The 22,829-nt window shown below is 45.1% G+C and overlaps 1 protein-coding gene across 1 annotated transcript; it reads left to right on the top strand.

The window, feature by feature from the left end:
* Nucleotides 1-6,368: 6,368 nt before the first annotated feature.
* On the top strand, nucleotides 6,369-22,440 carry LOC142774637 (uncharacterized). Its single transcript, XM_075875233.1, has 3 exons — nucleotides 6,369-17,400; nucleotides 18,026-18,220; nucleotides 19,784-22,440. The coding sequence occupies exon 1, from the start codon at nucleotides 8,715-8,717 to the stop codon at nucleotides 10,095-10,097; it is 1,383 nt and encodes a 460-aa protein (XP_075731348.1). The 5' UTR covers nucleotides 6,369-8,714; the 3' UTR covers nucleotides 10,098-17,400; nucleotides 18,026-18,220; nucleotides 19,784-22,440.
* Nucleotides 22,441-22,829: the final 389 nt, after the last annotated feature.

The following is a 22,829-nucleotide window of genomic DNA, read 5'->3' as shown; positions in this document are numbered from 1 at the left end:
TTCCGATAGAGGCGGAAATGTTGTACGCCCGTGTGCTCAGCTTTGGGTGCACGTTAAAGAACTGCAGGTGATCAAAATTTCCGGAGCTCTCCACTATGGTATCTCTCATAATCATATAGTGGTTTGGTGACGTTAAACTCCACATATGATCAGCATGCGCTTAAGCAACACGGTAATAGTTACAAAGGCTATGTGTTCTTCTCAGCCAAGAATGAACTGCAGTCCATTTGTTCGCGCATTCGCAGAGAGTTACCGCGCATTCGCAGAGAGTGCTTTTTTTTTTTTAGTCAAATGCCTCATGTGACAAAGGACGGATATTGGCATTCAGACGTGATCTGTTGTTTCGTCGCAGGAGGAGAGATGCGAACCCGAAAAATCGTGCAACTGGCTTTTGCATTAACCTGGACCTGCCTGGTTTCCTCAAAGCAAGCGGAACTACACGAACAAAAAGGCAAGTTGAAAAAAATATCCAGCTTGACGTTCCAGCTAGACACGTATTCGGATTTTCGCTTATTGGTTCGCAATGGAAAATGTTTATTTTGTCCAACGCGTGTTCCGGTGCATGAAATTCATAAAATGCAATTCGCAAGAGCAACAAGGTCAGTGGTGAAGATAATAGAAACAAAGCGTTGTTGAATCGCATGAAGATACACACATTCACTATCAATACGCGGAAACGAGCCGGCTCAGCCACGACAAGTTTTGCAGCGAGCAGAAGGTGGTTAAAAAATTGGCTTTGGCTAAACTCGGTTACACCTGGCTGTACGCAGCGAAAGGTACGCATAATAGCATCATTCCGCTTGGTATTCTGAACGGTTATGTTTCTCGAGGCGTGCAGATCGTACTTCTATACTTCCGTCGACTCGGCTCGCGGGCCCCTCTTGGATTCCGACGACGAAGCCTGGCTTCCTTTGGCCTCTCCGACTCACTTCGCATATCTGCCGACAAATCGCACCGAGCCGCCCCTTCTATATACACAACGCAACGCCGGCTCGTCCTCCGTTGTTACAACGTTGTTTCTCTTACTCCTCCTATGCCATCACGCCAGATGGCGCGGCGAGCGGCGCTGCCAGCTGAGGCGGTTGCTAGGCAACGCCTCAGTTCATGTTGTGGCCACCGGGCACAGCGTAACGGTAAGCATGCGGCCAATGTAGCACCCGCTAGAATATTTTGCGCATCATCATCATCATCATTACTACAGTCAACCACCACGCCCACGTTGGATGCGACTTAAGAAATGCAAATCGGGCCCCCATGGCGTCGAACTCGAGTCCACTTGAGGGAGGGGGAGACCCCCATTCTGAGATTTTCATTTTACACGTTCATATCTACATACACATAAAAACACGAACATGAATATGAAGTACGATCACCCTTCCCCTCCCTCGCCCCCCCCCTTCAATGTGCTGATTCATCTCTCCTATAATCAGAAACGATGTTGAACCAATATGTAGAAATGCTAGGATATGTGCAATTAACAAGGTCAGTTCAGTTCATTTTCCAAGGCCTATTTTCAGACTACTTTTACTTTATAAACTAGTTTAACAGTTGTAAAAGCCATTTAAAGCCGTTATACATCCTTGCGTGATAATTAAAGCTGAAATTCAGCGCAAGCAGAAGACAAGGACAGCGCATTGCATTTTCTTGTGCAGTTCATGTGAATTTTTTTTACTGACGACTACGCTGCGTGTATGCAGACGGTAGAGTCAAGTGATAGTTAAATTTTCTGGGAAAGTGTAACGTGACCTAAAGATATAAATGCTCGTAGAAAGGGAGGGGGGTCACTGGGCTGTAGCCTTCTCCCACCACCAGAAAATTTTCTCGTGCTGCCGCATGCCACCGAAACAAACAGGCGCATACGCCTATGACTAAAGGAGGGATGGGATATTTATCCAATAGAGTAATAAAGTTATAGCACTAATTGACTTTCACTAATTACTAAACACTAATTAAGCTGCCTATCGTAGAAGGAATGAAAACACTAACGCGAATGTGAAACGGATTCGGTAAAACGACCTTTCATTAAGGATTGCGCCGAAATGTTCATGCTTTGCACCGCACTTGCCGATTCATCTGCCCAAAAAAATTGGGGAAGGTGTTGAATCAATAGGCCATCTTTACAAGCCCTATTTTCTGACTATTTTGACCACTTTACCAGTTGCATAAGTTAGTTCAGGACTGCTATCTATCCTTGAGTGATAATTAAAGCCGAAATCCTACACAAGCAGAAAACAAGGCAGCCATGCACGTTGCATTTTGCTAACCACTGTGTTGATATATGCTAGAGTGTTCCGTCTCTCTTTTCCTAGGAATGTATGATGCAAGAACATACAACGTGTGTTCGACGCCTGCCTGCATCCAACGAGGTACACACTTGTTTATTCCTGCGCAAGCATTTAAAATTTATATCAATTTGATTATATATCGTTTACGTCAGCGAATTTGATTATATATCGTTTACGTCAGCGAATTTGATTATATATCGTTTACGTCAGCGAATTTGATTATATCAACGCCGTTAGGAGTATTGCACACGTGAAGCTACTTATACTGCTAAGAAAGGCTCTGCATTCGTAGTTTAAGACAGCGGTGTGTGTGACATCAGATAACTTGTCGTTGCGAGAAAACACGAAGCACAGCACTTGGATGTATCCAACTATCGACATTCGCGAGAAAAAAAAAGACTCTTAACGATTGCCGAACATTGTACAACGTGTTTCTCTTTCTCAGATATTCATTTGATGCCTGTTACCAGGGTGAATGGTCAAGGCGAGTAACTTAACTTTTGCCACTCGCGATTCATCTACGTAGCACAATGGTGGTGTGCCACCGCGTAGAAATACCACGATATGCGCAAACAACAAGGCAATTTTCTAACTAATTTGGACAAAATACGATTATGTGCCATTTTTCTATATCAACCGGTGAGTCCAATAACATTACACCACTGTGCGTCAGTGTGGGCAAGCAAACGGACACAACCCAAATTAACAATAACAGTAGCAATAATGATATTATTATTATTATTATTATTATTATTATTATTATTATTATTATTATTATTATTATTATTATTATTATTATTATTATTATTATTATTATTATAGGTCCGGTGGTTTTACACTTCAAAACTATGATAAGGTTGTAAAGGACGCCGTAGTGAAGGGCTCTGAAAATTTGGTGTTTTTGTGTCCTCTATGTACACGGTCATATACAGAACTTCGCCTCCACTGAAGTGTGGCTGCCGCGGCAGGCATTCGATCCCACTACCTCCTAATCGGCCCTCGAGCGCCTCAACCACTAACCATACCGGGACCACCCACCCCCCCCCCCCCCCGAACTAATGTGGTCACTACTGCTTTTACGATATCCCACTCGCATTAGCGTCAACAGTGCGCGTAACGCAAAGTGCGCGTAAGCACGATTCACTCGCACATTTTCTGAATCTCTGATATCCCGCTCCCCGATATCCCACACACCAATATCCCACACCGCAATATCCCACACCGCAATATCCCACACCGCAACATCCCACACCGCAACATCCCACACCGCAACATCCCACACCGCAACATCCCACACCGCAACATCCCACTCCGCAACATCCCACTCCGCAACATCCCACTCCGCAACATCCCACTCCGCAACATCCCACTCCGCAACATCCCACTCCGCAACATCCCACTCCGCAATTTCCCACTCCGCAATTTCCCACTCCGCAATTTCCCACTCCGCAATTTCCCACTCCGCAATATCCCACTCCGCAATATCCCACTCCGCAATATCCCACTCCGCAATATCCCACGCGCCAATATCCCACGCGCCAATATCCCACGCGCCTATATCCCACGCGCCTATATCCCACGCGCCTATATCCCACGCGCCTATATCCCACGCGCCTATATCCCACGCGCCTATATCCCACGCGCCTATATCCCACGCACCTATATCCCACGCGCCTATATCCCACACGCCTATATACCACACCCCAATATCCCACACCCCAATATCCCACACCCCAATATCCCACACCCCAATATCCCACTCGCACATTCCCGCATTTCCTGCGGTGGTTATATTTAAGAGCGAAGCTCTTACAGTTGGAAGTAATGCGTCGGATGTCCGCAAAAACCCTCCGCGCCGTGGCTTATCACGCGCCCTCACTAATCAGCCTCCCCCGTCGACGGAGACCGTCCGCGCCGAGGTCGCGCGACACGCGAGCCGCGCATGAGCAACGAAAAGCCCACGCATCTTCAGGGATTTCCACAGCCAGCTTTTGCATGTTAGTTCTGCGGTGGATTTTGAACCTTCTTGCTATCCATGGTCTTTGGGAGGCTGTGGTTCAACTCTAGCTTATCTAAGCCAACGAAAGACCTAGCATCAGCCAAGTAGGCCACGTCACACCCCAAGACCAAACATCTTCACCGTTTCTTAAGCTTTACACGGCTAGTGTACACGTGTGCCTCTTTCAGTTCATAATCATACCTCAAATGAGAGAACGCACGTAACTTGCTGATGCGCAACACTGAATAGAGTCGCCTATAGCGCTCAGAAAGTCCAGTCCGGTCGGTAAGTCCGGTCCGGTCGGTAAGTCCCGTCCGGTCGGTAAGTCCAGTCCGGTCGGTAAGTCCAGTCCGGTCGGTAAGTCCAGTCCGGTCGGTAAGTCCAGTCCGGTCGGTAAGTCCAGTCCGGTCGGTAAATCCAGTCCGGTAGGTAAGTCCAGTCCGATAGGCAAGTCAGACGAACTAACGTTCAAGCAGAGGTCATTTTCTTATTTGCTGCTTCGGCTGCACCACGCCGTACCAAACTTTGACAAAACCGCAACTTTTACAAAGAAATCTAAGCGGCGTTTCTTCATCATCTACTTATCCAGCACAGCTTATAAAGGACTCAATGAACACATCCGTTGACCCGTGCACTGACTTCTACGCTTACGCTTGCGGTGGCTGGATGGCAAAGCACAAGATACCAGAGAGCCAGTCGATGACGAGCAGTTTCTCCCTGCTGGACGATGAACTACGGGAAACGCTTCGAGGTAAAACATTTCGCTCATGTCCCATTCATGCAGTACCAATATCCGTGCCAACATCCAGTTGATAGTAACGATATAGCAAGACTGGTAATAAGGTTGATAGCAAGATGTATATGCAGATCATTTTAACCATTGGCTCACACCATCTCAGTGGCACTGTTCGAGAATCGCGTCATTCAAAAAAAAATAGAAAATGGAAGCTTTGAAATATGCTTAATATCACTATTTCATGAAAATGATCTTAAAATACAAATAAAAATAAAAGGGAGGTTATACACTCTAAGAAAAAAAAGGTTCTCTCGAGTCATTTTGTAAGTCCCGGCTAACCATGTATATGACTAATAAAAGACCTGAGAACTCTCTTTGGAGTTCATAGTACTCTCCTATAGAAGAATAAAAAGAACTTTGGCGAAGAATGAATTATCGCGTGCACATCATAGCTAGAATGCCATGTTTTACGCGTGCAGTATGCGACTTCGCGTGTGCATTCGGGGGTTGTGTTGTGTGACATTTTGTGGTATTTCATATGTTGTTACGTACATAATACGAAGCTACGCATGTGCACGCAATGTATGTGGCTTTGGCATATACATGCGATGCTGTGAGAAGAATAAAGCAGTTGTTAGTTGGGCGCAAGTGTGTTTCTTTCCTCACCTCTTTTTTTTTCGTTTTTCTGTATAGTTTTCGCCAAAGAAGTTATCTTCTGATCTTGCTACGTACTAACTAAACCAAAACAAGTTTTACTCAAAACTTGATCTCCTAAAAGAGTGGTGAGACGCCAAACAAAGTTAGCGTGTTTATTCAAAAAGAATCGTATACCTGACAGTTGTCGGGGCTCACGAGTAGCACACTTTTTTTAAAGCGTAGATGGTTTGCTTGGAATGATAAACTTTAGAAAGTCATGAGATCACAAAGTGTGAGAAAATACTTTGTGAAGAAAAAATAAAGATTTGGTTTCATATCTGGAGTTCTAACTTAATGCACTGAGTTTAAAAACACACCAAATAGAAAAACAATCTTTATCGCATTTGTAAATCACGCTTTCACTATATTCAAATCACTCCACCTTCTACGCTAACACGACAGGAAAGCTAGAAGACTCGTAAAAAAAATATGCTAATGTGTGACCCTTCCTTGAACTTCCCCTGCCCATCAGTGACGTCACAGATTTTAACGAAGTCTACTACAATCTGATCAGTTCTCATCTACTATAAAATGAAATACTGTGTCTTATGAGGATGTCAAAAAATGCAAGTACCAGGTTTCGGAAACTTTCATTAAGTGTCACTCAAATACGAAACATACGTTCTGAAATCCATCATATCACGCTCGGAGGTTTCTGCAGAAATTCGGAACTGAAACTCTGACCTTAAATTTCTATTTTAATATGTATTAAGTTATGAAGAATAAATTAACAAGACTGGGGTTTTCGGAGTAAACCTTATCGACACAAACTAACCTTTCATTGCACATTAGTCTCCCCTTTAAATTATTTCAATTGTGCAATCAAAAATAGCAGCTCATGATTACTAAATCGGGCAAGGAAAGCAGATTCATAGGTCTGAAAATTAATATGCAGAAAAATGAAGTAATGTGGAACAGTCTCAAAAGAGAATAGAGCTTTGCGACAGGAAGCGAAGCACACAAATTCGTAAAGGACTTGCCTAAGACAGGTAGTTTTCGTGGAGTGCACATAAGTAGTACTAGAAGAATAAAAGGACACTAAAGTCAACTATTAAGTTGGCGTTAATTGTTGAAATGGTGGTCCAGAATCCTCGAAGTGTAACTTTTGGGCCAAGGAAGGGCATATTTTGAAATAAAATCACGTTTTAGTGGTCCGGATCAGGTTAGCGCGATTCACATTACCCGCCTCAAGAAGCGGACCGACCGGTCCGTCTCACGTCACTGTTGCCGTGCACAACGTTGCCCGGTTTTACTGCACTAGTAGCAGCATACCGAAAGCAGTGGGAGCCACAGCAGCAAAAACGGCCATTGATCAATTTCCCTCCATTGGCTCTGAGATTGCAGACACTTTTGTTTCAACTGCGCCCCGCTAGATGGCGTCATTTGTCCCATGTAACCACGCGAAAATCGAATTTTTGAACCACTCGCGCCATTCCCCATACTATCGTCCGGTGGTTCTTTTTTCCATGAATCAAACAGAAAAGAACAAGCAGAATTTCATTGCGTCTCTTCATGCCCGGATAGTTCTTTATTTAGTGCAGTTAGGTCTATTACTAGTGATTAGTTGTAGGCGGTTCATCTGATGTCATCGGGATCATTCTGAAACTGCCCTACTGCGGTGCTTGTGTTCTTGTGCATTTACCTTAATTTCTCGGTAAGGAGGGCACTGTTGATAATATTGTCATTTTAGGTGTTCTCATACATTGAGCTTTCACTCTGATGTAAATTGTTATTTGACTTTAGAGTCCTTTTAAGAATAGAACGGGGCACATCCGGAGGGCACTCTCTATTGGCGTATGGTAGTGACAAGCTATCCCTCCAGAGGGAAGTATGTCCTTTCAGCTGCATATTAGCGGTGCTTACCTACAAAACAGAAACATGGAGGCTCACAAAAAAAATTGCCCGCAGCTTCCCTCGGGGGAACACTGAGGAGGATGCGGAGCATATAATTGGTTAACGGGGTGTTAAAGTGCGACTTACTTGGGTCGATGGCTAAATTGGTTAACGTGGTTGTGAAATGGAGTGTTAAATTGCGACTTACTTGGGGCGCTGGCTAAATTGGTTAACGTGGTTGTAGAAGGGGTGTTAAATGAGTGAACACGTACGACACGTATGTGAAAGGGCGGTGTTTATTTATTGCGACGAACTTTGAGCACGATGTTATCGAACCAAAGACGATCACACACCTTGCAGGTGTGGCCGAAGCTTCGGTCGAGGAAGTCGCGCTTGAAGCGAGCGTTGGGCGTGGCATACTGCTTGGCGCGCCACGCCGCTACCTCGGCGCGCTTGCGCTCGCGGGCAGCATCGGGATCGGCCTCTCGTCGCCGACGCTTGCACTCGGCTTCCCGTTTTCGAAAGTCCGGGTCCTCTTGTCGACGCTTACGTTTCAAAGCGGCCGAATCCGGTGCTGCTGCTCGACGCTGACGTCTCTCAGCGGCTTCACGTTCTCTAAGTTGAGCATCTTCCGCTCGACGCCGACGTTTACGTTCGGCGTCGCGAGCTCTTCTCCGCGCTGCCTTGTCTTCGGACGACGACTTGGTTGCGGTTCCGCCAACACTTTGGCCGGCGCTGGTCGAAGGGACGTCGATCATTGCGACCTCGGACGTCGACGCGCCGTACAAACCAACCGACGAGCGGCAACTGAGCGAGCGAGCACCGACCTTGAGTATATATACAGCGCGACGGCGCATGCACTGTCAGCTGTCGAATGTTCGAGAAGGGGGAGAAGCGCAACGGCGCATGCGCGCGCGTCAGCTGCCGATGTTCTCGAAGCGTGACGGTGCATGCGCGCTACATTATACAGCTAGCGAATGTTCGTGAAGAGGAGAAGCGCACGCGGTGTGTAGAGGAGGAAGGGTGCACAGATGGTGGAGGAGTGAAGCGCGCGCGGTGTGTAGAGGAGGAAGGGATGCACAGATGGTGGAAGAAGGAGGAGGAAGCTTGCGGACGGCGCCGCACTACAAGCCTCGAGTATTAGATGCTCCGCATCTAAAACGATATGAAGATTATCATGCGGCCCAGACCAGGGTTAGTTGTGAAGGAACTGAAAGCATACCAGGTTGCGCGAGCAATAGAACATGCGAGCGGTGACCCGGAGGCCTGTAACAGCCACAAATTTCTGCTTCGCCTTCGCAACGGATCAAACATAATTATTGCAAGCACTCCGTACGAAGATGTAGCAGAAAGGATCTTGAAGATAAAGACACTGGAGCTCAATGGCACCAACTATCCCGTGAACACCTACATATCCACTCCTGCTGGATACCTGAAAGGAGTGGTACACGGGTTAGGACGCGAAACGCCAGAAGCTGAACTCCTGAGCCATCTCCGAGTGCGCACTCAAGGAGTGACAATTGTTCAAGCCCGCATGCTCGGACAGTCACAAACTGCAGTGATCACGTTCGATGGACCAATACTGTCGCGCTTCGTGTATTATTACGGTGGCGAAATGCCGTGCGTGCCTTATCAACCCACACGGCAGTACTGTAAACTCTGCAAGAGCCAGGGACATAGGACGGGTGTTTGTCCCACACCAATGACAAAGGCGTGCAGTAACTGTCGCCTAAGAGACCCACCTGAGGACCACACTTGCGATCCGGAATGTGCCCTGTGCGGCGGACACCATCCCACGGCGGCATCGGAGTGCACCAAGAAACTCAAACGCGTCCCTCAAAAGGGCCGGTCGCTGCTGTCGCACCAACACAGCACACCAAAAACCACTGGCATACTCAAGAGACGCTGGTTCAGCACGGACCGCGAGGACTCTGCACCGCCAAACAGGGCCCGTTCCAGTTCCCGATCCAGATCTCGATCTACATCCCGATCCAGGTCCGGCTCTCGAGACTGCTCCAACTCCAGGAATGGTGGCCACAAGCAGGCCCAAGCAAAGCAACAACAGCACAGGGGCAAGAAGGCGCAGAAAAAGGAAGCGAAGAACCAGGTGAGCGGGGCAGCAAAATCCTCCCAACACTCACACCAAACATCACAACTCACGCGCTTAGAACGTGAGTTAGAGATAATGCGGGTGAGAATAGGTGATCTAGAACGCGTAAATAGGGAACTAAAAAAGCAACAAACGCAGCACCCGCAACAAAACTCTATACCCACCCAGAGTGGCCAGAAATTGCAGACGCAACCGAATGCAGGAGGTGACTCAATGATTACGTCGTCGATGCTGAAAGAAACATTAAAGGAAGTTATACCGACAGTTATAGAGCAAGTAATGATAAATGTAGATAGAAAGCTCGAGTTTCTGGACAAGAAAATCCAGGAACAAGCCTTGCGAAAGCATGCCACAAGCATCAACATAAGAGAAAAAGCTGAGAAAATTTACAACAGGCCCGGATTGTCGGCCATGAACCAGGAGACGCATAATGGCTAATCATCAAACGCAGCGGTCAGAAAAGTGCGAAATATGGCAGTGGAACTGCCGTGGTTTCCGGCGGAAAAGAGGGCAACTGTTGCAGCTGGTGGCGTCGCAACAAAAGCCACCTGCTGTCATAGCAGTCCAGGAAGCCGGAATACAACCAAAATTACGGGGCTACGAAACTTATAGTACCGGGGACGCAGAATGGAAAGTTGCTACATTAGTCGATAACTCAATTACAGCAATATGTCATCAGCCCAGTGAAGAGGCGGATATCCCGCATATCATAACACAAATAACCTACAAAGGAAGCCATGGAAAGAGCGCCTTCATACTTAATATCTATAGTCCCCCAAGACAAAAGAGAGCAACGTTCGACAAGCTCTTTCAAGAGACAGCAAAACTGGCGAAAGGGAATCAATTAATCATAGTTGGGGACTTTATTGCCAGGCATGCAAGCTGGGGATATAAGATGCAAGACACCAAAGGCAAGAATATCGCAAAACAAATAGAGGAACTGGAAATGACTCTGTTAACTGACCCTGCAATACCAACGAGGATAGGCAACAGCGTATCCATGGACACAAGTCCGGACTTGACGATAGTACAAAACTGCCACAGCGTGGACTGGTACAACACCCTTGAAAACCTGGGCAGTGATCATTACATACTAAGCACCACAATCCGCACCGGCCGAATCCGCAAACACATCGGCACAGCCAAAATTACAGACTGGCACGCATATAGAAAAGCGCTAAAAGCGCACGTGACCGCCATAGACGACTTGGACGAGTGGTGCAAAGTAATTCGAAATGAAAAGCAAATGTACACCAAAACTGTCGCCAGAACAGATGATGCCCCTGAAGTAGACGCTCACCTTCTCCACCTGTGGGAAGCAAGAAGAAACCTCACTAAAAGATGGAAAAGGCAAAAGCGAAATAAGAAACTCAAAGCGAAAATTGAAGAAATAACGCAGCAAGCCGAACAGTACGCTAATCAACTCGCGACAGCCAACTGGGAACAATTTTGCGATTCACTAAATGGAACCCTAGGAACAGCAAAGACATGGAATATCCTAAGAGATTGACCCTCTGAAAACTAAACGCGAAGGACAAAAATCTCTAGAAAGATTATTGCACACATATCCAGGCACAAGAGATGACCTGCTTCAAGACATCTATATTAATTGTTGCGGCGCCCGAGCCATCACAGCCCCTTACCAGGCTAAATACACTGGGCTCCCAAACTCAGAACTGGATGCACCTTTCACGCATGCCGAGGTGAGAGCGGCAATCGTCAGCATGAAACGCAACACAGCGCCTGGGGCGGACCAAATCACCAATGCCATGATTCGGAACATGAATGACGAAGCCATAACAGCGCTTCTAAACTTCATTAACAAACACTGGGTGAATGGCACTATACCACAGCAATGGAAGCATGCTGTAATAATTATAATACCCAAACCAGGAAAGAAATTGGCAATAGAAAACCTCAGGCCAATCTCTCTTACCTCGTGCTTAGGCAAAGTGTTTGAGAGATTAATAAATGCCCGACTTCAACGGCACCTTGAACAAAATAACTTGTTGCCAAACACCATGTTTGGTTTCCGCTCGAACCTTTCGACACAGGACATCCTTCTGCTTTTAAAGGAGGAAGTACTAACAAATGTTCCAAAAGCAGGAGAAAACATTGTCATGGCCATCGACATAAAAGGCGCTTTTGACAACGTAAGCCATAAGGCAATATTAGATGAGCTAGCAGCGACAAACTGCGGTCAAAGGACGTACAAATATGTACAGAACTTCCTTACTAAAAGAACCGCTGTTATCAGATTAGGAGAACACGAATCCAATGTCTTCCACCCACCGAGCAAAGGCACACCACAAGGCACTGTGATCTCGCCTACGCTTTTCAACATAGCCATGATTAGTCTAGCCAAAAAACTGGAAGGTATTCCCGACATCCGACACTCCTTCTATGCGGACGACATCACTGTATGGACAACCAAGGGTAGCTTGGCGGAAAAAGAAGAGCGGCTTCAACTGGCAGCTAAAACCATCGAAGATTACACTAAAGAAAGGGGGCTTCAGTGCTCAGCAGACAAATCGGAACTCATCCGGTTTTCCAAGAGTAAAAAACAAAGGACAGACCCGAGCCTCCGCCTTAAGGTCAAGCTAGACGGCAATATTATACCAGAGAAAACAACTGTTCGGATCTTAGGGATGTGGTTACAGTCCAATCAGCGATGTCTCCACACACTGAATATGCTTAAACGAAAAGCTAAACAAATTGTTCGTATGATAGTTCGAATAACGAACAATCGTGCTGGACTGAAAGAACAAGACGTGCTTCGTTTGGTAAATAGCTTAGTCATCAGCAGACTAACATACTCGCTACCCTACCACAACATGAATAGAGAGGAGAAAGAAAAAGCAGACAAAATAATAAGGATGGCGTATAAAGCAGCTCTGCGACTACCACAAAGCACTTCAACTGCGAAGCTATTAGCGCTCGGACTTCACAATACATTTGATGAGTTGGCTGAGGCACAAGTAACCACCCAGATTAACCGCCTGCTACAGACGACAACCGGCAGAAAACTTCTTCAGAGGATCGGCCTTGGCGAACAAGTACAGGCACATGGAAGAGCTAAGGAATTGTCGTGCTCAGTCAGAGCCTGGTACAAAATATGCCCCCTACCGAAGAACATGGACCCAGTATTACATTCTGGAAGACGTAAAGCAAGAGCCGTTTACATAGTTAAACAGACAAAATATCTGAATAGGGCGAGATTTACTGACGCTGCACCATATCAGGTAAATGCAAAGAACATGGTGGCCGTGGTCACAGACCGAAAAGGAAACGTCACAAGTTGTGCCTCCATAGCCCAAGCCTCTATCACAGAAGCGGAGGAGATAGCGATCGCGCTGGCAATCAAGGAGGGCAGGGAGCGAAAAGCCCCAATGACAATAATCACAGACTCGAAGGCTGCATGTAGAAATTACGAAAAAGGTAGAATATGTATGAAGGCCTTCCAAATTCTAACCAAAGCTCACAAGGACTTCCCAATTGAATACACCCAAACCATTATCCGGGCGCCAGGGCACGAGGGCGTCACCGGGAACCAGTTTGCGGATGAGGCGGCTCAAGGCTTCACAGATTACCGAGCTTCCTTGCACACTGCAATAGAGGATCCAACGCCCCTAGACCCTAACTTTGGAGCAATTCTTCAGTATTACAGGGACAATAGAAAAATGTATCCAGCACCGCATAAGAAACTTACAGCAATGGAATCAGTGGCATTATGCAGAATCCAAACAAACACATACACGAACTTACACAGGCTGCATGTATTCTACCCCACAACATACAAAGATATATGTCCATCGTGTGGGGCCACACCAACTCTGTTTCACATCACGTGGGAGTGTACGCATCACAATGAAGAACACCACAACATGAACAACACAGAGGAACAATGGGAGGCGCTGCTGTCCAGCTCGGCCATTGTTGATCAGCGCTGGCTGGTCCAACGGGTAGAGATGATGGCTAGGGCCAGTGGCGCCCTGAAATAGGGGCCCGACCATTTGGAATGCTCCGCGTTATGCGCAAATAAAGTTTTTCTCTCTCTCTCTCTCACTCAAATACAAAAGATACGTTCTGAAATCCATCATACTACGCTCGGAGGTTTCTGCAGAAATTCGGAACTGAAACTTTGACCTTACATTTCTATTTCAATATGTATTAAAGTTATGACGAATAAATTAACAAGACCTTATCGGTCTTGGATAAGGAGTAAACCTTATCGACATAAACTAACCTTTCATTGCACATTAGTCTCCCCTTTAAATTATTTCAATTGTGCAATCAAAAATAGCTGCTCACGATTACTAAATCGGGCAAGGAAAGCAGATTCATAGGTCTGAAAATTAATATGCAGAAAAATGAAGTAATGTGGAACAGTCTCAAAAGAGAATAGCGCTTTCCGACAGGAAGCGAAGCACACAAATTCGTAAAGGACTTGCCTAAAACAGGTAGTTTTCGTGGAGCCGGAATGTTGCACGTAAGCAGTACTAGAATATTAAGGGGCACTAAAGTCAACTACTAAGTCGGCGTTAATTGTTGAAATGGTGGTCCAGAATCCTCGTAGTGTTACTTTTGTGCCAAGGAAGGGCATATTTTGAAATAAAATCACGTTTTAGTGGTCCGGATCGGGTTAGCGCGATTCAAATTACCCGCCTCAAGAAGGGGACCAACCGGTCCGTCTAACGTCACTGTTGCCGTGCACAACGTTGCCCGGTTTTACTGCACTAGTAGTTGCATACCGAAAGCAGTAGGTGTCTTAGCAGCAAAAACGGCCAGCGATCAATTTCCCTCCGTTGGCTCCGAGATTGCAGATGCTTTTGTTTCAACTGTGCCCCGCTAGATGGCGCCACCTATTCTGTGTAACCACGTGAAAATTGAATTTTGGAACCACTCGCGTCATTTCCCATAGTAACGTCCAGTGGTTCTTTTTCCATGAATCAAACAGAAACGAACAAGCAGCTTTTTATTGCGTCTCTTGATGCACGGAAAGTTCTTTATTTAGTACAGTTAGATCGATTACTAATGAATGATTGTAGGCGGTCCGTCTGATGTCATCGGGATCATTCTGAAACTGCCCTACTGCGGTGCTTGTGTTCTTGTGCATTTACCTTAATTTCTCGGTAAGCAGGGCACTGTTGATAATATTGCCGTTTTAGGTGCTGACATACATGGAGCTTTCACTCTGACGTAAATTGTTATTTGACTTTAGTGTCCCTTTAAGAATAGAACAGGGCACATTCAGAGGGCGCTTTCAAATGGCGAATGGTAGTGACAAGCTATCCCTCTAGAAGGAAGCGTGTCCTTTCAGCTGCATATTAGCGGTGCTTGTCTACGAAATAGAAACATGGAGGCTCACAACGAGGGCACGAACTACATTTAAGGACGACACAGCGAGCATCGGAAAGGAAAATGAAAGGTGTAACCTTAAGGAACGAGAAGAGAGCAGAGCGGGTTAAGGAATGAACTGGCTTTCGTCGTAGTTAGGAAGAAATGGGCGTTGGCCGGGCACGTAGCACGTGTAAGTCATGTAACCACTGCTTATTGAGAGCAACACACTGGATTACAAGAGAGAGAATAAAATGAGGGAAAGGCAGGGAGGTTAACCAGCAATTGGAGCATCCGGTTTGCTATTCTGCACTAAGGGAAGAGAGAATGGGGAATAGAGATGGGAAAGAAAGCGACGAGCGAAAGAGAAAACAAAAAAAAATGATCTGGGGTGCTATAGCCTATTCAATAGGCCACTACAACGCAAAATGCTCAATAAGGCCTTCACTGATTTTCTATGCGAAGACAGATTATGTCACCTTTCAAGCACTGACTCTTCTGACAAGGGTCTCTCGTCGAAACGAGTTAACGCAGCAGCAAGCTGTCGTCTTTGCAAAAAAAGGCAAACGAAAGAAGGGGAGACAGAAAGTTAGTTGAGCAGATGAGATTCAGAAGCTTGCGGGTATAACCCAGCTGGCCGCAAGAAGCACAGGAGCGACAGAACATGACATAGGCCGATGCCCTGCCACGGTCGTAGTCGGGCTGATGATAATGATAATGAAATTATATATAATCGCAAATGTTCTCTTCAATGTGCGCGATAGTCAATGAACCCAGGTGTAGTAAGTTTGTAGGAGACAAGTGTAATGTCATCATGTATGATTGCTTTGACTTGACTCGAGCTCTACATGCAGAGCTGTGTTTCTATGGGCGTTTTTTTATGCAGTGGATTTTCGACGAGAAATAACCGACTTCGTTACCATGTAGCCAAGTTTACATGTCGTGCATAATCCAAAAATTACTGATGGTTTTAGGCTCTAACTTTACCGCTACATGTTTCTTTCGTCAATCGCGAACAGCATTCTGGTTGCTTAAGTGGCTGCCTTCCGGATAAAGTTCATAAACGTTGAGAAATAAGTACTCTTCTTTCAGACATACTAGGAAACATGTCCATCGTTCGGGAACATCAAAACGTGACAGACAAGGCTGCTATCGTCTACAACGCTTGCTTGGGTGAGTGATCTGTTCTGTTTCCTTTGTTGCTGATTCATAAGTGAGCAGGCGTTGTGCCCCTCCAGGTGGCAGTAGCCAGCTTGCTCTCTCCATCTTTGTCTTTGTGTATCTGTGTATGCAAATCAAATAAATAATCAAATATATGTGGAGCTTAACGTCCCAAAACCACCACATGATTATGAGAGACACCGTAGTGGAGGGCTCCGGAAATTTCGACCACCTGGGGTGGTTCTTTAACGTGCACCCAAATCTGAGTACACGGGCCTACAACATTTCCGTCTCCATCGAAAATGCAGCCGCCGCAGCCGGGATTCGATCCCGCGACCTGCGGGTCGGCAGCCGAGTACCTTAGCCACTATACCACCGCGGCAGGGCTCTGCTTTGTTGTAACTTCACCGCTGTGGTGCAAAGGTTATGGCGCTCTGGGACGTGAAGTCCGTTGGTTCGATCACGGTCGTGGTGGTCCCTTTTCGATGGAGGCGAACTGGTAGAGGCCAACAAGATTTGCAATGCGGGCAGCGCGCAATGTAAAGACCTGTATACTGTGCAATGTCAGTACACGTTATTGCGCCACCTGGTTGTCATGATTTCCGGAGGCCTCCATTACGGAGTGCTCACAACCATATCAGTTTTCCCGCATAAAATTCCACAAGTTAGCCGACTAATTTCATTATAGAGGAGAGACTGAGCTTTCAAGCACCTAGACTACTCCATTTGTCTATACACAGCAGCAAGAAAAGCGTGGTCACTCACAGATGAATAAAAGGGGCAATAAAAAACCAAATAGCAAATGAAACAAATAAAGAGAGTAACACAGCAGTGACCAGTGCATCGGTGTGAGTTCGCTTATGCGCTATACCAAAAGCATGCGTGGGATTATCGATCTGAGCGGCTTTGTTCCAAATCTCGTCTCCCCGCTATCGGAACCGTCCAGAACCGTTCCGGAAACGTCCATTACACCGTTCCACATAATCATATCGTGGTTTTAAGACGTTTTTTGTTTTCACTTTTTTTTATTTCAGCCGTTCCTGATCTCGAAGACCGACCTGACGTCATGTTCGCGATAATGAACGCTTCGGGGTTCGCCCAGTGGCCGATAACTGGTCAGCGCAAAGACGAGAATTCCATCGGCATAACCACCACGGACGTCCTTAAACAGACCGGAATCGCTACACTGTTTTCACTCAGCGTTTCTAGGGATTTACGGAAACTCAGTTCTTACGCCATTCAGGTAAAGCTCCGTCTACTGAGAAGCAAAAAAAAAAAAAACACGTTGCAGTTATCTGTCAAGTTTCAGCGAAAGAAGCCTTTATTAAACCATAAAGAATCATTCAAACACCATGCTCTTTTTATTTTAGCGTGTTCTTTTTCCCTGGACAGCTTAAACATGAAAAGAGCGTATTGTATTGCCTACTCAATCTCACTTCTTTTCTTTTGCTGTATTTTTATTACACTTTTTTATTGGATTATCTGTTTTGGTCTCTGTGTCATTTTCCTACGCTTTGTTTGCCAAGAGTGCATCATTGATGAGGTTTGCCCTTGTTCAATGTTACTTTCATGTATTTATTTAGTTCATTCTCATAATCACATATTAATCTCTCATAATCATATGTTAGTTCTTTATCCAGTTCTCATAGTCACGTCTTAGTTATTCTGTTGTTCGAAACACAAAATAAAAACGCATGTGAGCGCTTTTATTGAGGCTCCCATTGAGCTTTAGCAACCAAATTCACCGACGCTTAACTTCAGGATTGAATTGCATTGGTATCGGTGAGAAATTTACTTAGTCGACATAATATCCATTCGATATTACATTCCCAATCAATAGGCGCCGTCGATCCTCACCTTCCTTTCAGCTCGATCAGCCAGATTTCTCAGCTGTGGGCCGAAACGAGATCATCAATCAAACTACAGACTACAGCAAGCCTATCATCGATGCCTACAAAAATGTGATCATCGTCGCAATGAAGATCATGAAGCCAAACCTTGTCGAAGACGAACTACATGTGCTCGCCGACACTCTTTTAGCTTTTGAAAGAAAGCTGGCCAATGTAAGCATGACTTCTGCACAATGGCGTCGAAGATTTTCATGAATTTCATAAAAGCAGCCAACCACTGTTAGATATCTGTTGGTGACTGTGCGCGTTTGGTTACCTATTTAACCGCGCGTGTCAAAGTAGCATTTGAACCGTTACTTCAACAACATCCATGCCTGTCTTTTTCCTTCGCACCAAGTTCCACGGCTCGAAGTAGTGTTCATTCTGACATGGCCGTTTTGTGTAATCAGTTCTCCTGGAGCAATTTTGGTCTTATATTGTAGAATAACTAGTGAATGTTTATAATGCTTGTATATTTATTCTTTATTCTTTATTCTTTATTCAAAAAAAACCTTACAGGCCCCAGAACAGGGCATTGGGTAAGGGGGGGAGAAATCGGAATGGTACAGACAGGTAACGAACACTTTACAGGCAGGATCAGTGCAAGAACAACGAAAAACTATATATATATATAAATGAGATCACATTTTAGGCTATACAGGGCGAGGTAAATTTGAGGGAATACAGCACTTGTTGATATGAACATGGCGACAGAGGGATACATTTTAAAATAAAAGACAAGGGGAATATAAATCACCGTTACGCAATGCACTCAGAATACAAAAACAGGGTCACATGGTGAACAGAGTGAGTAGCTGACGGCGAAATGTATCGGGATTAGATATGGAGGCTATGCAATCAGGGAGGTCATTCCAAAGACGAACGGCCCGAGGCAGTGGTGATGAATTGAATGCATTAGTTGACCCGTATATGCGCATGAAGCTGAACTGATTATGCAATCTGCGTGAAAAAGAGTGAGGTGTTTGAAGCTGAAGCCGCGTTCGTTTATTAGAGGTGATATATTTCTGGAACAGACAGAGAAGAGCAATATTGCGACGGCTATCCAATGACGGCAGCTGAAGGTCTGATTTAATTTGCGTTATGTTTGACGATGTCGTAGTTTCGTGATATGTATATGCTTTGTATATTCTTATGTTGAGAATGTGCAGAGATGTGTTTCAATCATCGTATGTGAATTAGTTCGACGTTTCAGATATAAGTGTTCTGAATCTATCGCTATTTTATTGGTTTTCTTTCTTTTTTTAAAGCTGCCGAAATACTTTTCTTTTGATTAATTAACGCTGAGCCATGTTTTTTGTGCAGATCATTTTTTTTCTGTACATAAACCTATTTATGCATTGTACTTATGATTTTGCTCATCTACTGTCTGTTGCCAAAAAAATGGGGGGGGGGGAGTTACACAGAACTCGTTAAGCAGTTATGTTTTTTTTCTGAGTTTCCGTTGTCTAAAGCATGCACTGATGCGAAAATAAAGTTCAAGTTAAAGTTAAAGTTCAATCACTGCTTCTTCAATTAGTTTCGGTAACGTATCTACTTCATTGTTGGGCCCTATGTTCTCAACTGTGCGCGTGTTTCTGCAGTCTGATAAGGAGACGGTCAGCAGCGACCATCTCCTTATCGGCACTTTTTTGTTTGATTCCAGCACAAGAAAGCGGCAATGCTTTTTCATGCTGTCTATTACTCAGCTTTTGATTTTCGTTTTTTTTTTTTTTTCAGCTGACGGCGCCCCCTGAAGAGAGGCGAGACGCGTTGCGTATTTATCGTAGGACTACCATCGACGAACTGGAGAGAAATTTCACTAACGTAAGTTTCGAAAGTTGCACTGCTTACAAATCCCTCTTCGAACAAACATTAGAAGAGACCTCCTTCCCTCGCATGCTATTCGGCAAATGTGTTGCGATAATTTTGCGTATACCTTGCTACAACAACTTCAAATTAAAAAAACAACGGGACTCTATATACAAAAAAAAAATTACATTCACAAGCGACTACGTCGCTGCGGCTTCTGAATCATGCAGTCTTGAGAACCTGGCCTTCTTTAAGGTGCAGTTCGCCTCGGTGAAACAGCGGCGACGGTGCTCGCTACTGACGCGAAGGTCGCAGGTTCGATCCCCGCGGTCGCATTTCGTAGGAGGCGAAACGGTTGAGGCCCTGTGCAATTTCGGTGCACGTTAAAGAACACTAGACAGTCGAAATTTCCGGAGCCGCTCGCACGTTTTGTAACCGAGCGAAGAATCCCTCTCGATCGTTGCGACCATACCCTATTCTATACCTAGGGAGATTTCGGCTCACCAGCGCTTCAGGCGGCAAAAAATATGAAAAGCCCCAGAGATTCCTCAGTGGCGAGAGGCCGCCGACCTTCGAAAAATTCAGACGGGCGTATTTTTACATCTGCCTAAGTTCACACGCGATGCTTCCGACGCTGTACCAGGCCGTGTGTCCGTGGTGCGGCGGTATACGTCAACATCTCTACCATACTTCGTGGGGGTGCGATCGTACGCCAAGCGACTTAGCCGATCTTCTCGGCAAATCTTTGAACACCTAGTACGGAGGAAGGTATAGGGACCCTAGTATAGAGTAAGGTCCCTAATAAAACAAGTTTATCTATAGGTACCTTAGTATGGAGCAGCGGGAGGCACGACTCGCCAGCTAGGTCTTGGGAGTGCAGCACGCGCGTCATGATCAAGTCCGGCGGGTAGTCAAGGCCAGTGGAGGCCTGAACATATGACCCCAACCATAGAAGCTATAAAATCCCCCTTTCCCTTTTTGCTATATAGTTGCTCTCTCTCTCTCTTTCTCTACTACCGGGTTTCATGATGATGCCGTGATTTTGGGACGTAAAACCACATATATAATTATTATTATTCTTTAACGTTCACCTAATTTAGGTACACAAGCGCTTTTTCCCCTTTTTCTTTATGTCGTCCCATTTCGGTCACTGCGACTCCTTAATGGCTAAGCTATCATGGCGGATAGCTTTAACGACTTCTGTCGCTAATATATGACATAGAAATGTTCCTAAATTAAATGTCCGTCCAAAAGAGCGAACTTTTTGAAAAGAGTGTCCCGATTACGAGGCCTAACTCCTATTTTACTTTTGTTATTAATGTATAGTTTGACTCGCTATGCAATGTACTTCGATGTGTACGTTTCAAACTACTCCCTCTAACGGCCTGTGAAAGGATGATAGTACTTGACCAATCAATCAATTAAACGTATTCACTACAACGGCGTTCTCTTTCTCCACGTGTTTTACAGATTCCCATCGGCGATTTGTTGCAAAAGAAGTTTCGCCCCGCAAATATTACCTTAGCACTAAATGAGACTGTCGAGCTTTTCGCTCTGGAATACTACCGCAAACTGAACACGTTCCTCAGCACCGCGGATGCGTAAGTGAACGGTGTACATGACAGTTTCATACGATGTGCTCAAAGGCGGCGAAATTACTTTCGAGTGAAACCACTCGGACTCTCTCAGTATAAATCATGCCACGAGTTTGAGTATGACTTCGGCTGAGTTAATATTTTCGCGAGTTTCGGTCTTAGGCTGAGTAATGTTTTCGCGAATTTGAGTCTTAGTTAGGCTGAGTAATATTTTCGCGAATTCGGGTCTTAGTTTGGCTGAGTAATATTTTCGCGAATTTGAGTTTTAGTTAGGCTGAGTTGTATTTTCGCGAATTGGAGTCTTAGTTAGGCTGAGTAATATTTTCGCGAATTGGAGTCTTAGTTAGGCTGAGTAATGTTTTAGCAAATTTGAGTCTTAGTTAGGCTGAGTAATATTTTCGCGAATTCGGATCTTAGTTAGGCTGAGTAATATTTTCGCGAGTTTGAGTCTTAGTTAGGCTGATTAATATTTTCGCGAATTTGAGTCTAAGTAATCTTTTCGCGAGTTTGAGTCTTAGTTCGGCTGATATTTTCGCGAGTTTGAGTCTTAGTTAGGCTGAGTAATATTTTCGCGAATTTGGGTCTTAGTTAGGCTGAGTAATATTTTTGCGAATTTGGGTCTTAGTTAGGCTGAATAATATTGCGAATTTCAGTCTTAGTTAGGCTGAGTAATATTTTCGCGAATTCGAGTATTAGTTCGGCCGAGTTATATTTTCGTGAATTCGAGTCTTAGTTAGGCTGAGTTATATTTTCGCGAATTGGAGTCTTAGTTAGGCTGAGTAATACTTTCGCGAATTTGGGTCTTAGTTAGGCTGAGTAATATTTTCGCGAATTTGAGTCTTAGTTAGGCTGAGTAATATTTTCGCGAATTTGAGTCTTAGTTAGGCTGAGTAATATTTTCGCGAATTTGAGTCTTAGTTAGGCTGAGTAATATTTTCGCGAATTTGGGTCTTGGTTCGGCTGAGTTATATTTTCGCGAATTCGAGTCTTAGTTACACAGTAAAAATTTTTACACCCAAAAGGGTGTAAAAAGGGTGCTTTTACGAGAAAGCACCCTTTGCAACACCCTTTAACACCCATAAATGGTCGACTGAAAAAAAAGCACCCATTTGTTTGGGTGCTTGCCTCGATAGCACCCTAAAATAGGCTCTAAGGGTGCTTTTGTGCCTGAGAAGGGTGTAGGTGACGATTCATCAGATGGAATATGCAGCATAAGAAGAACACATAATTATAATATTTGGGATTTTACGTCTCAAAAACCTCGATATGATTATAAGGGTCGTCGTAGTGGAAAGCTCTAGAGATTTTGACCATTTGGTGTTCTTTAATGGGCGCTGATATCGCACAGTGCACAGGCTTCTACCTTTTCGCCTCCATCT

The sequence above is a fragment of the Rhipicephalus microplus genome, chromosome 10 (assembly GCF_043290135.1).
Source record: "Rhipicephalus microplus isolate Deutch F79 chromosome 10, USDA_Rmic, whole genome shotgun sequence".
Taxonomy (NCBI): domain Eukaryota; kingdom Metazoa; phylum Arthropoda; class Arachnida; order Ixodida; family Ixodidae; genus Rhipicephalus; species Rhipicephalus microplus.
The sequence above is the reverse complement of the archived record's forward strand: the minus strand, read 5'-3'. Positions and strand labels throughout refer to the sequence as shown.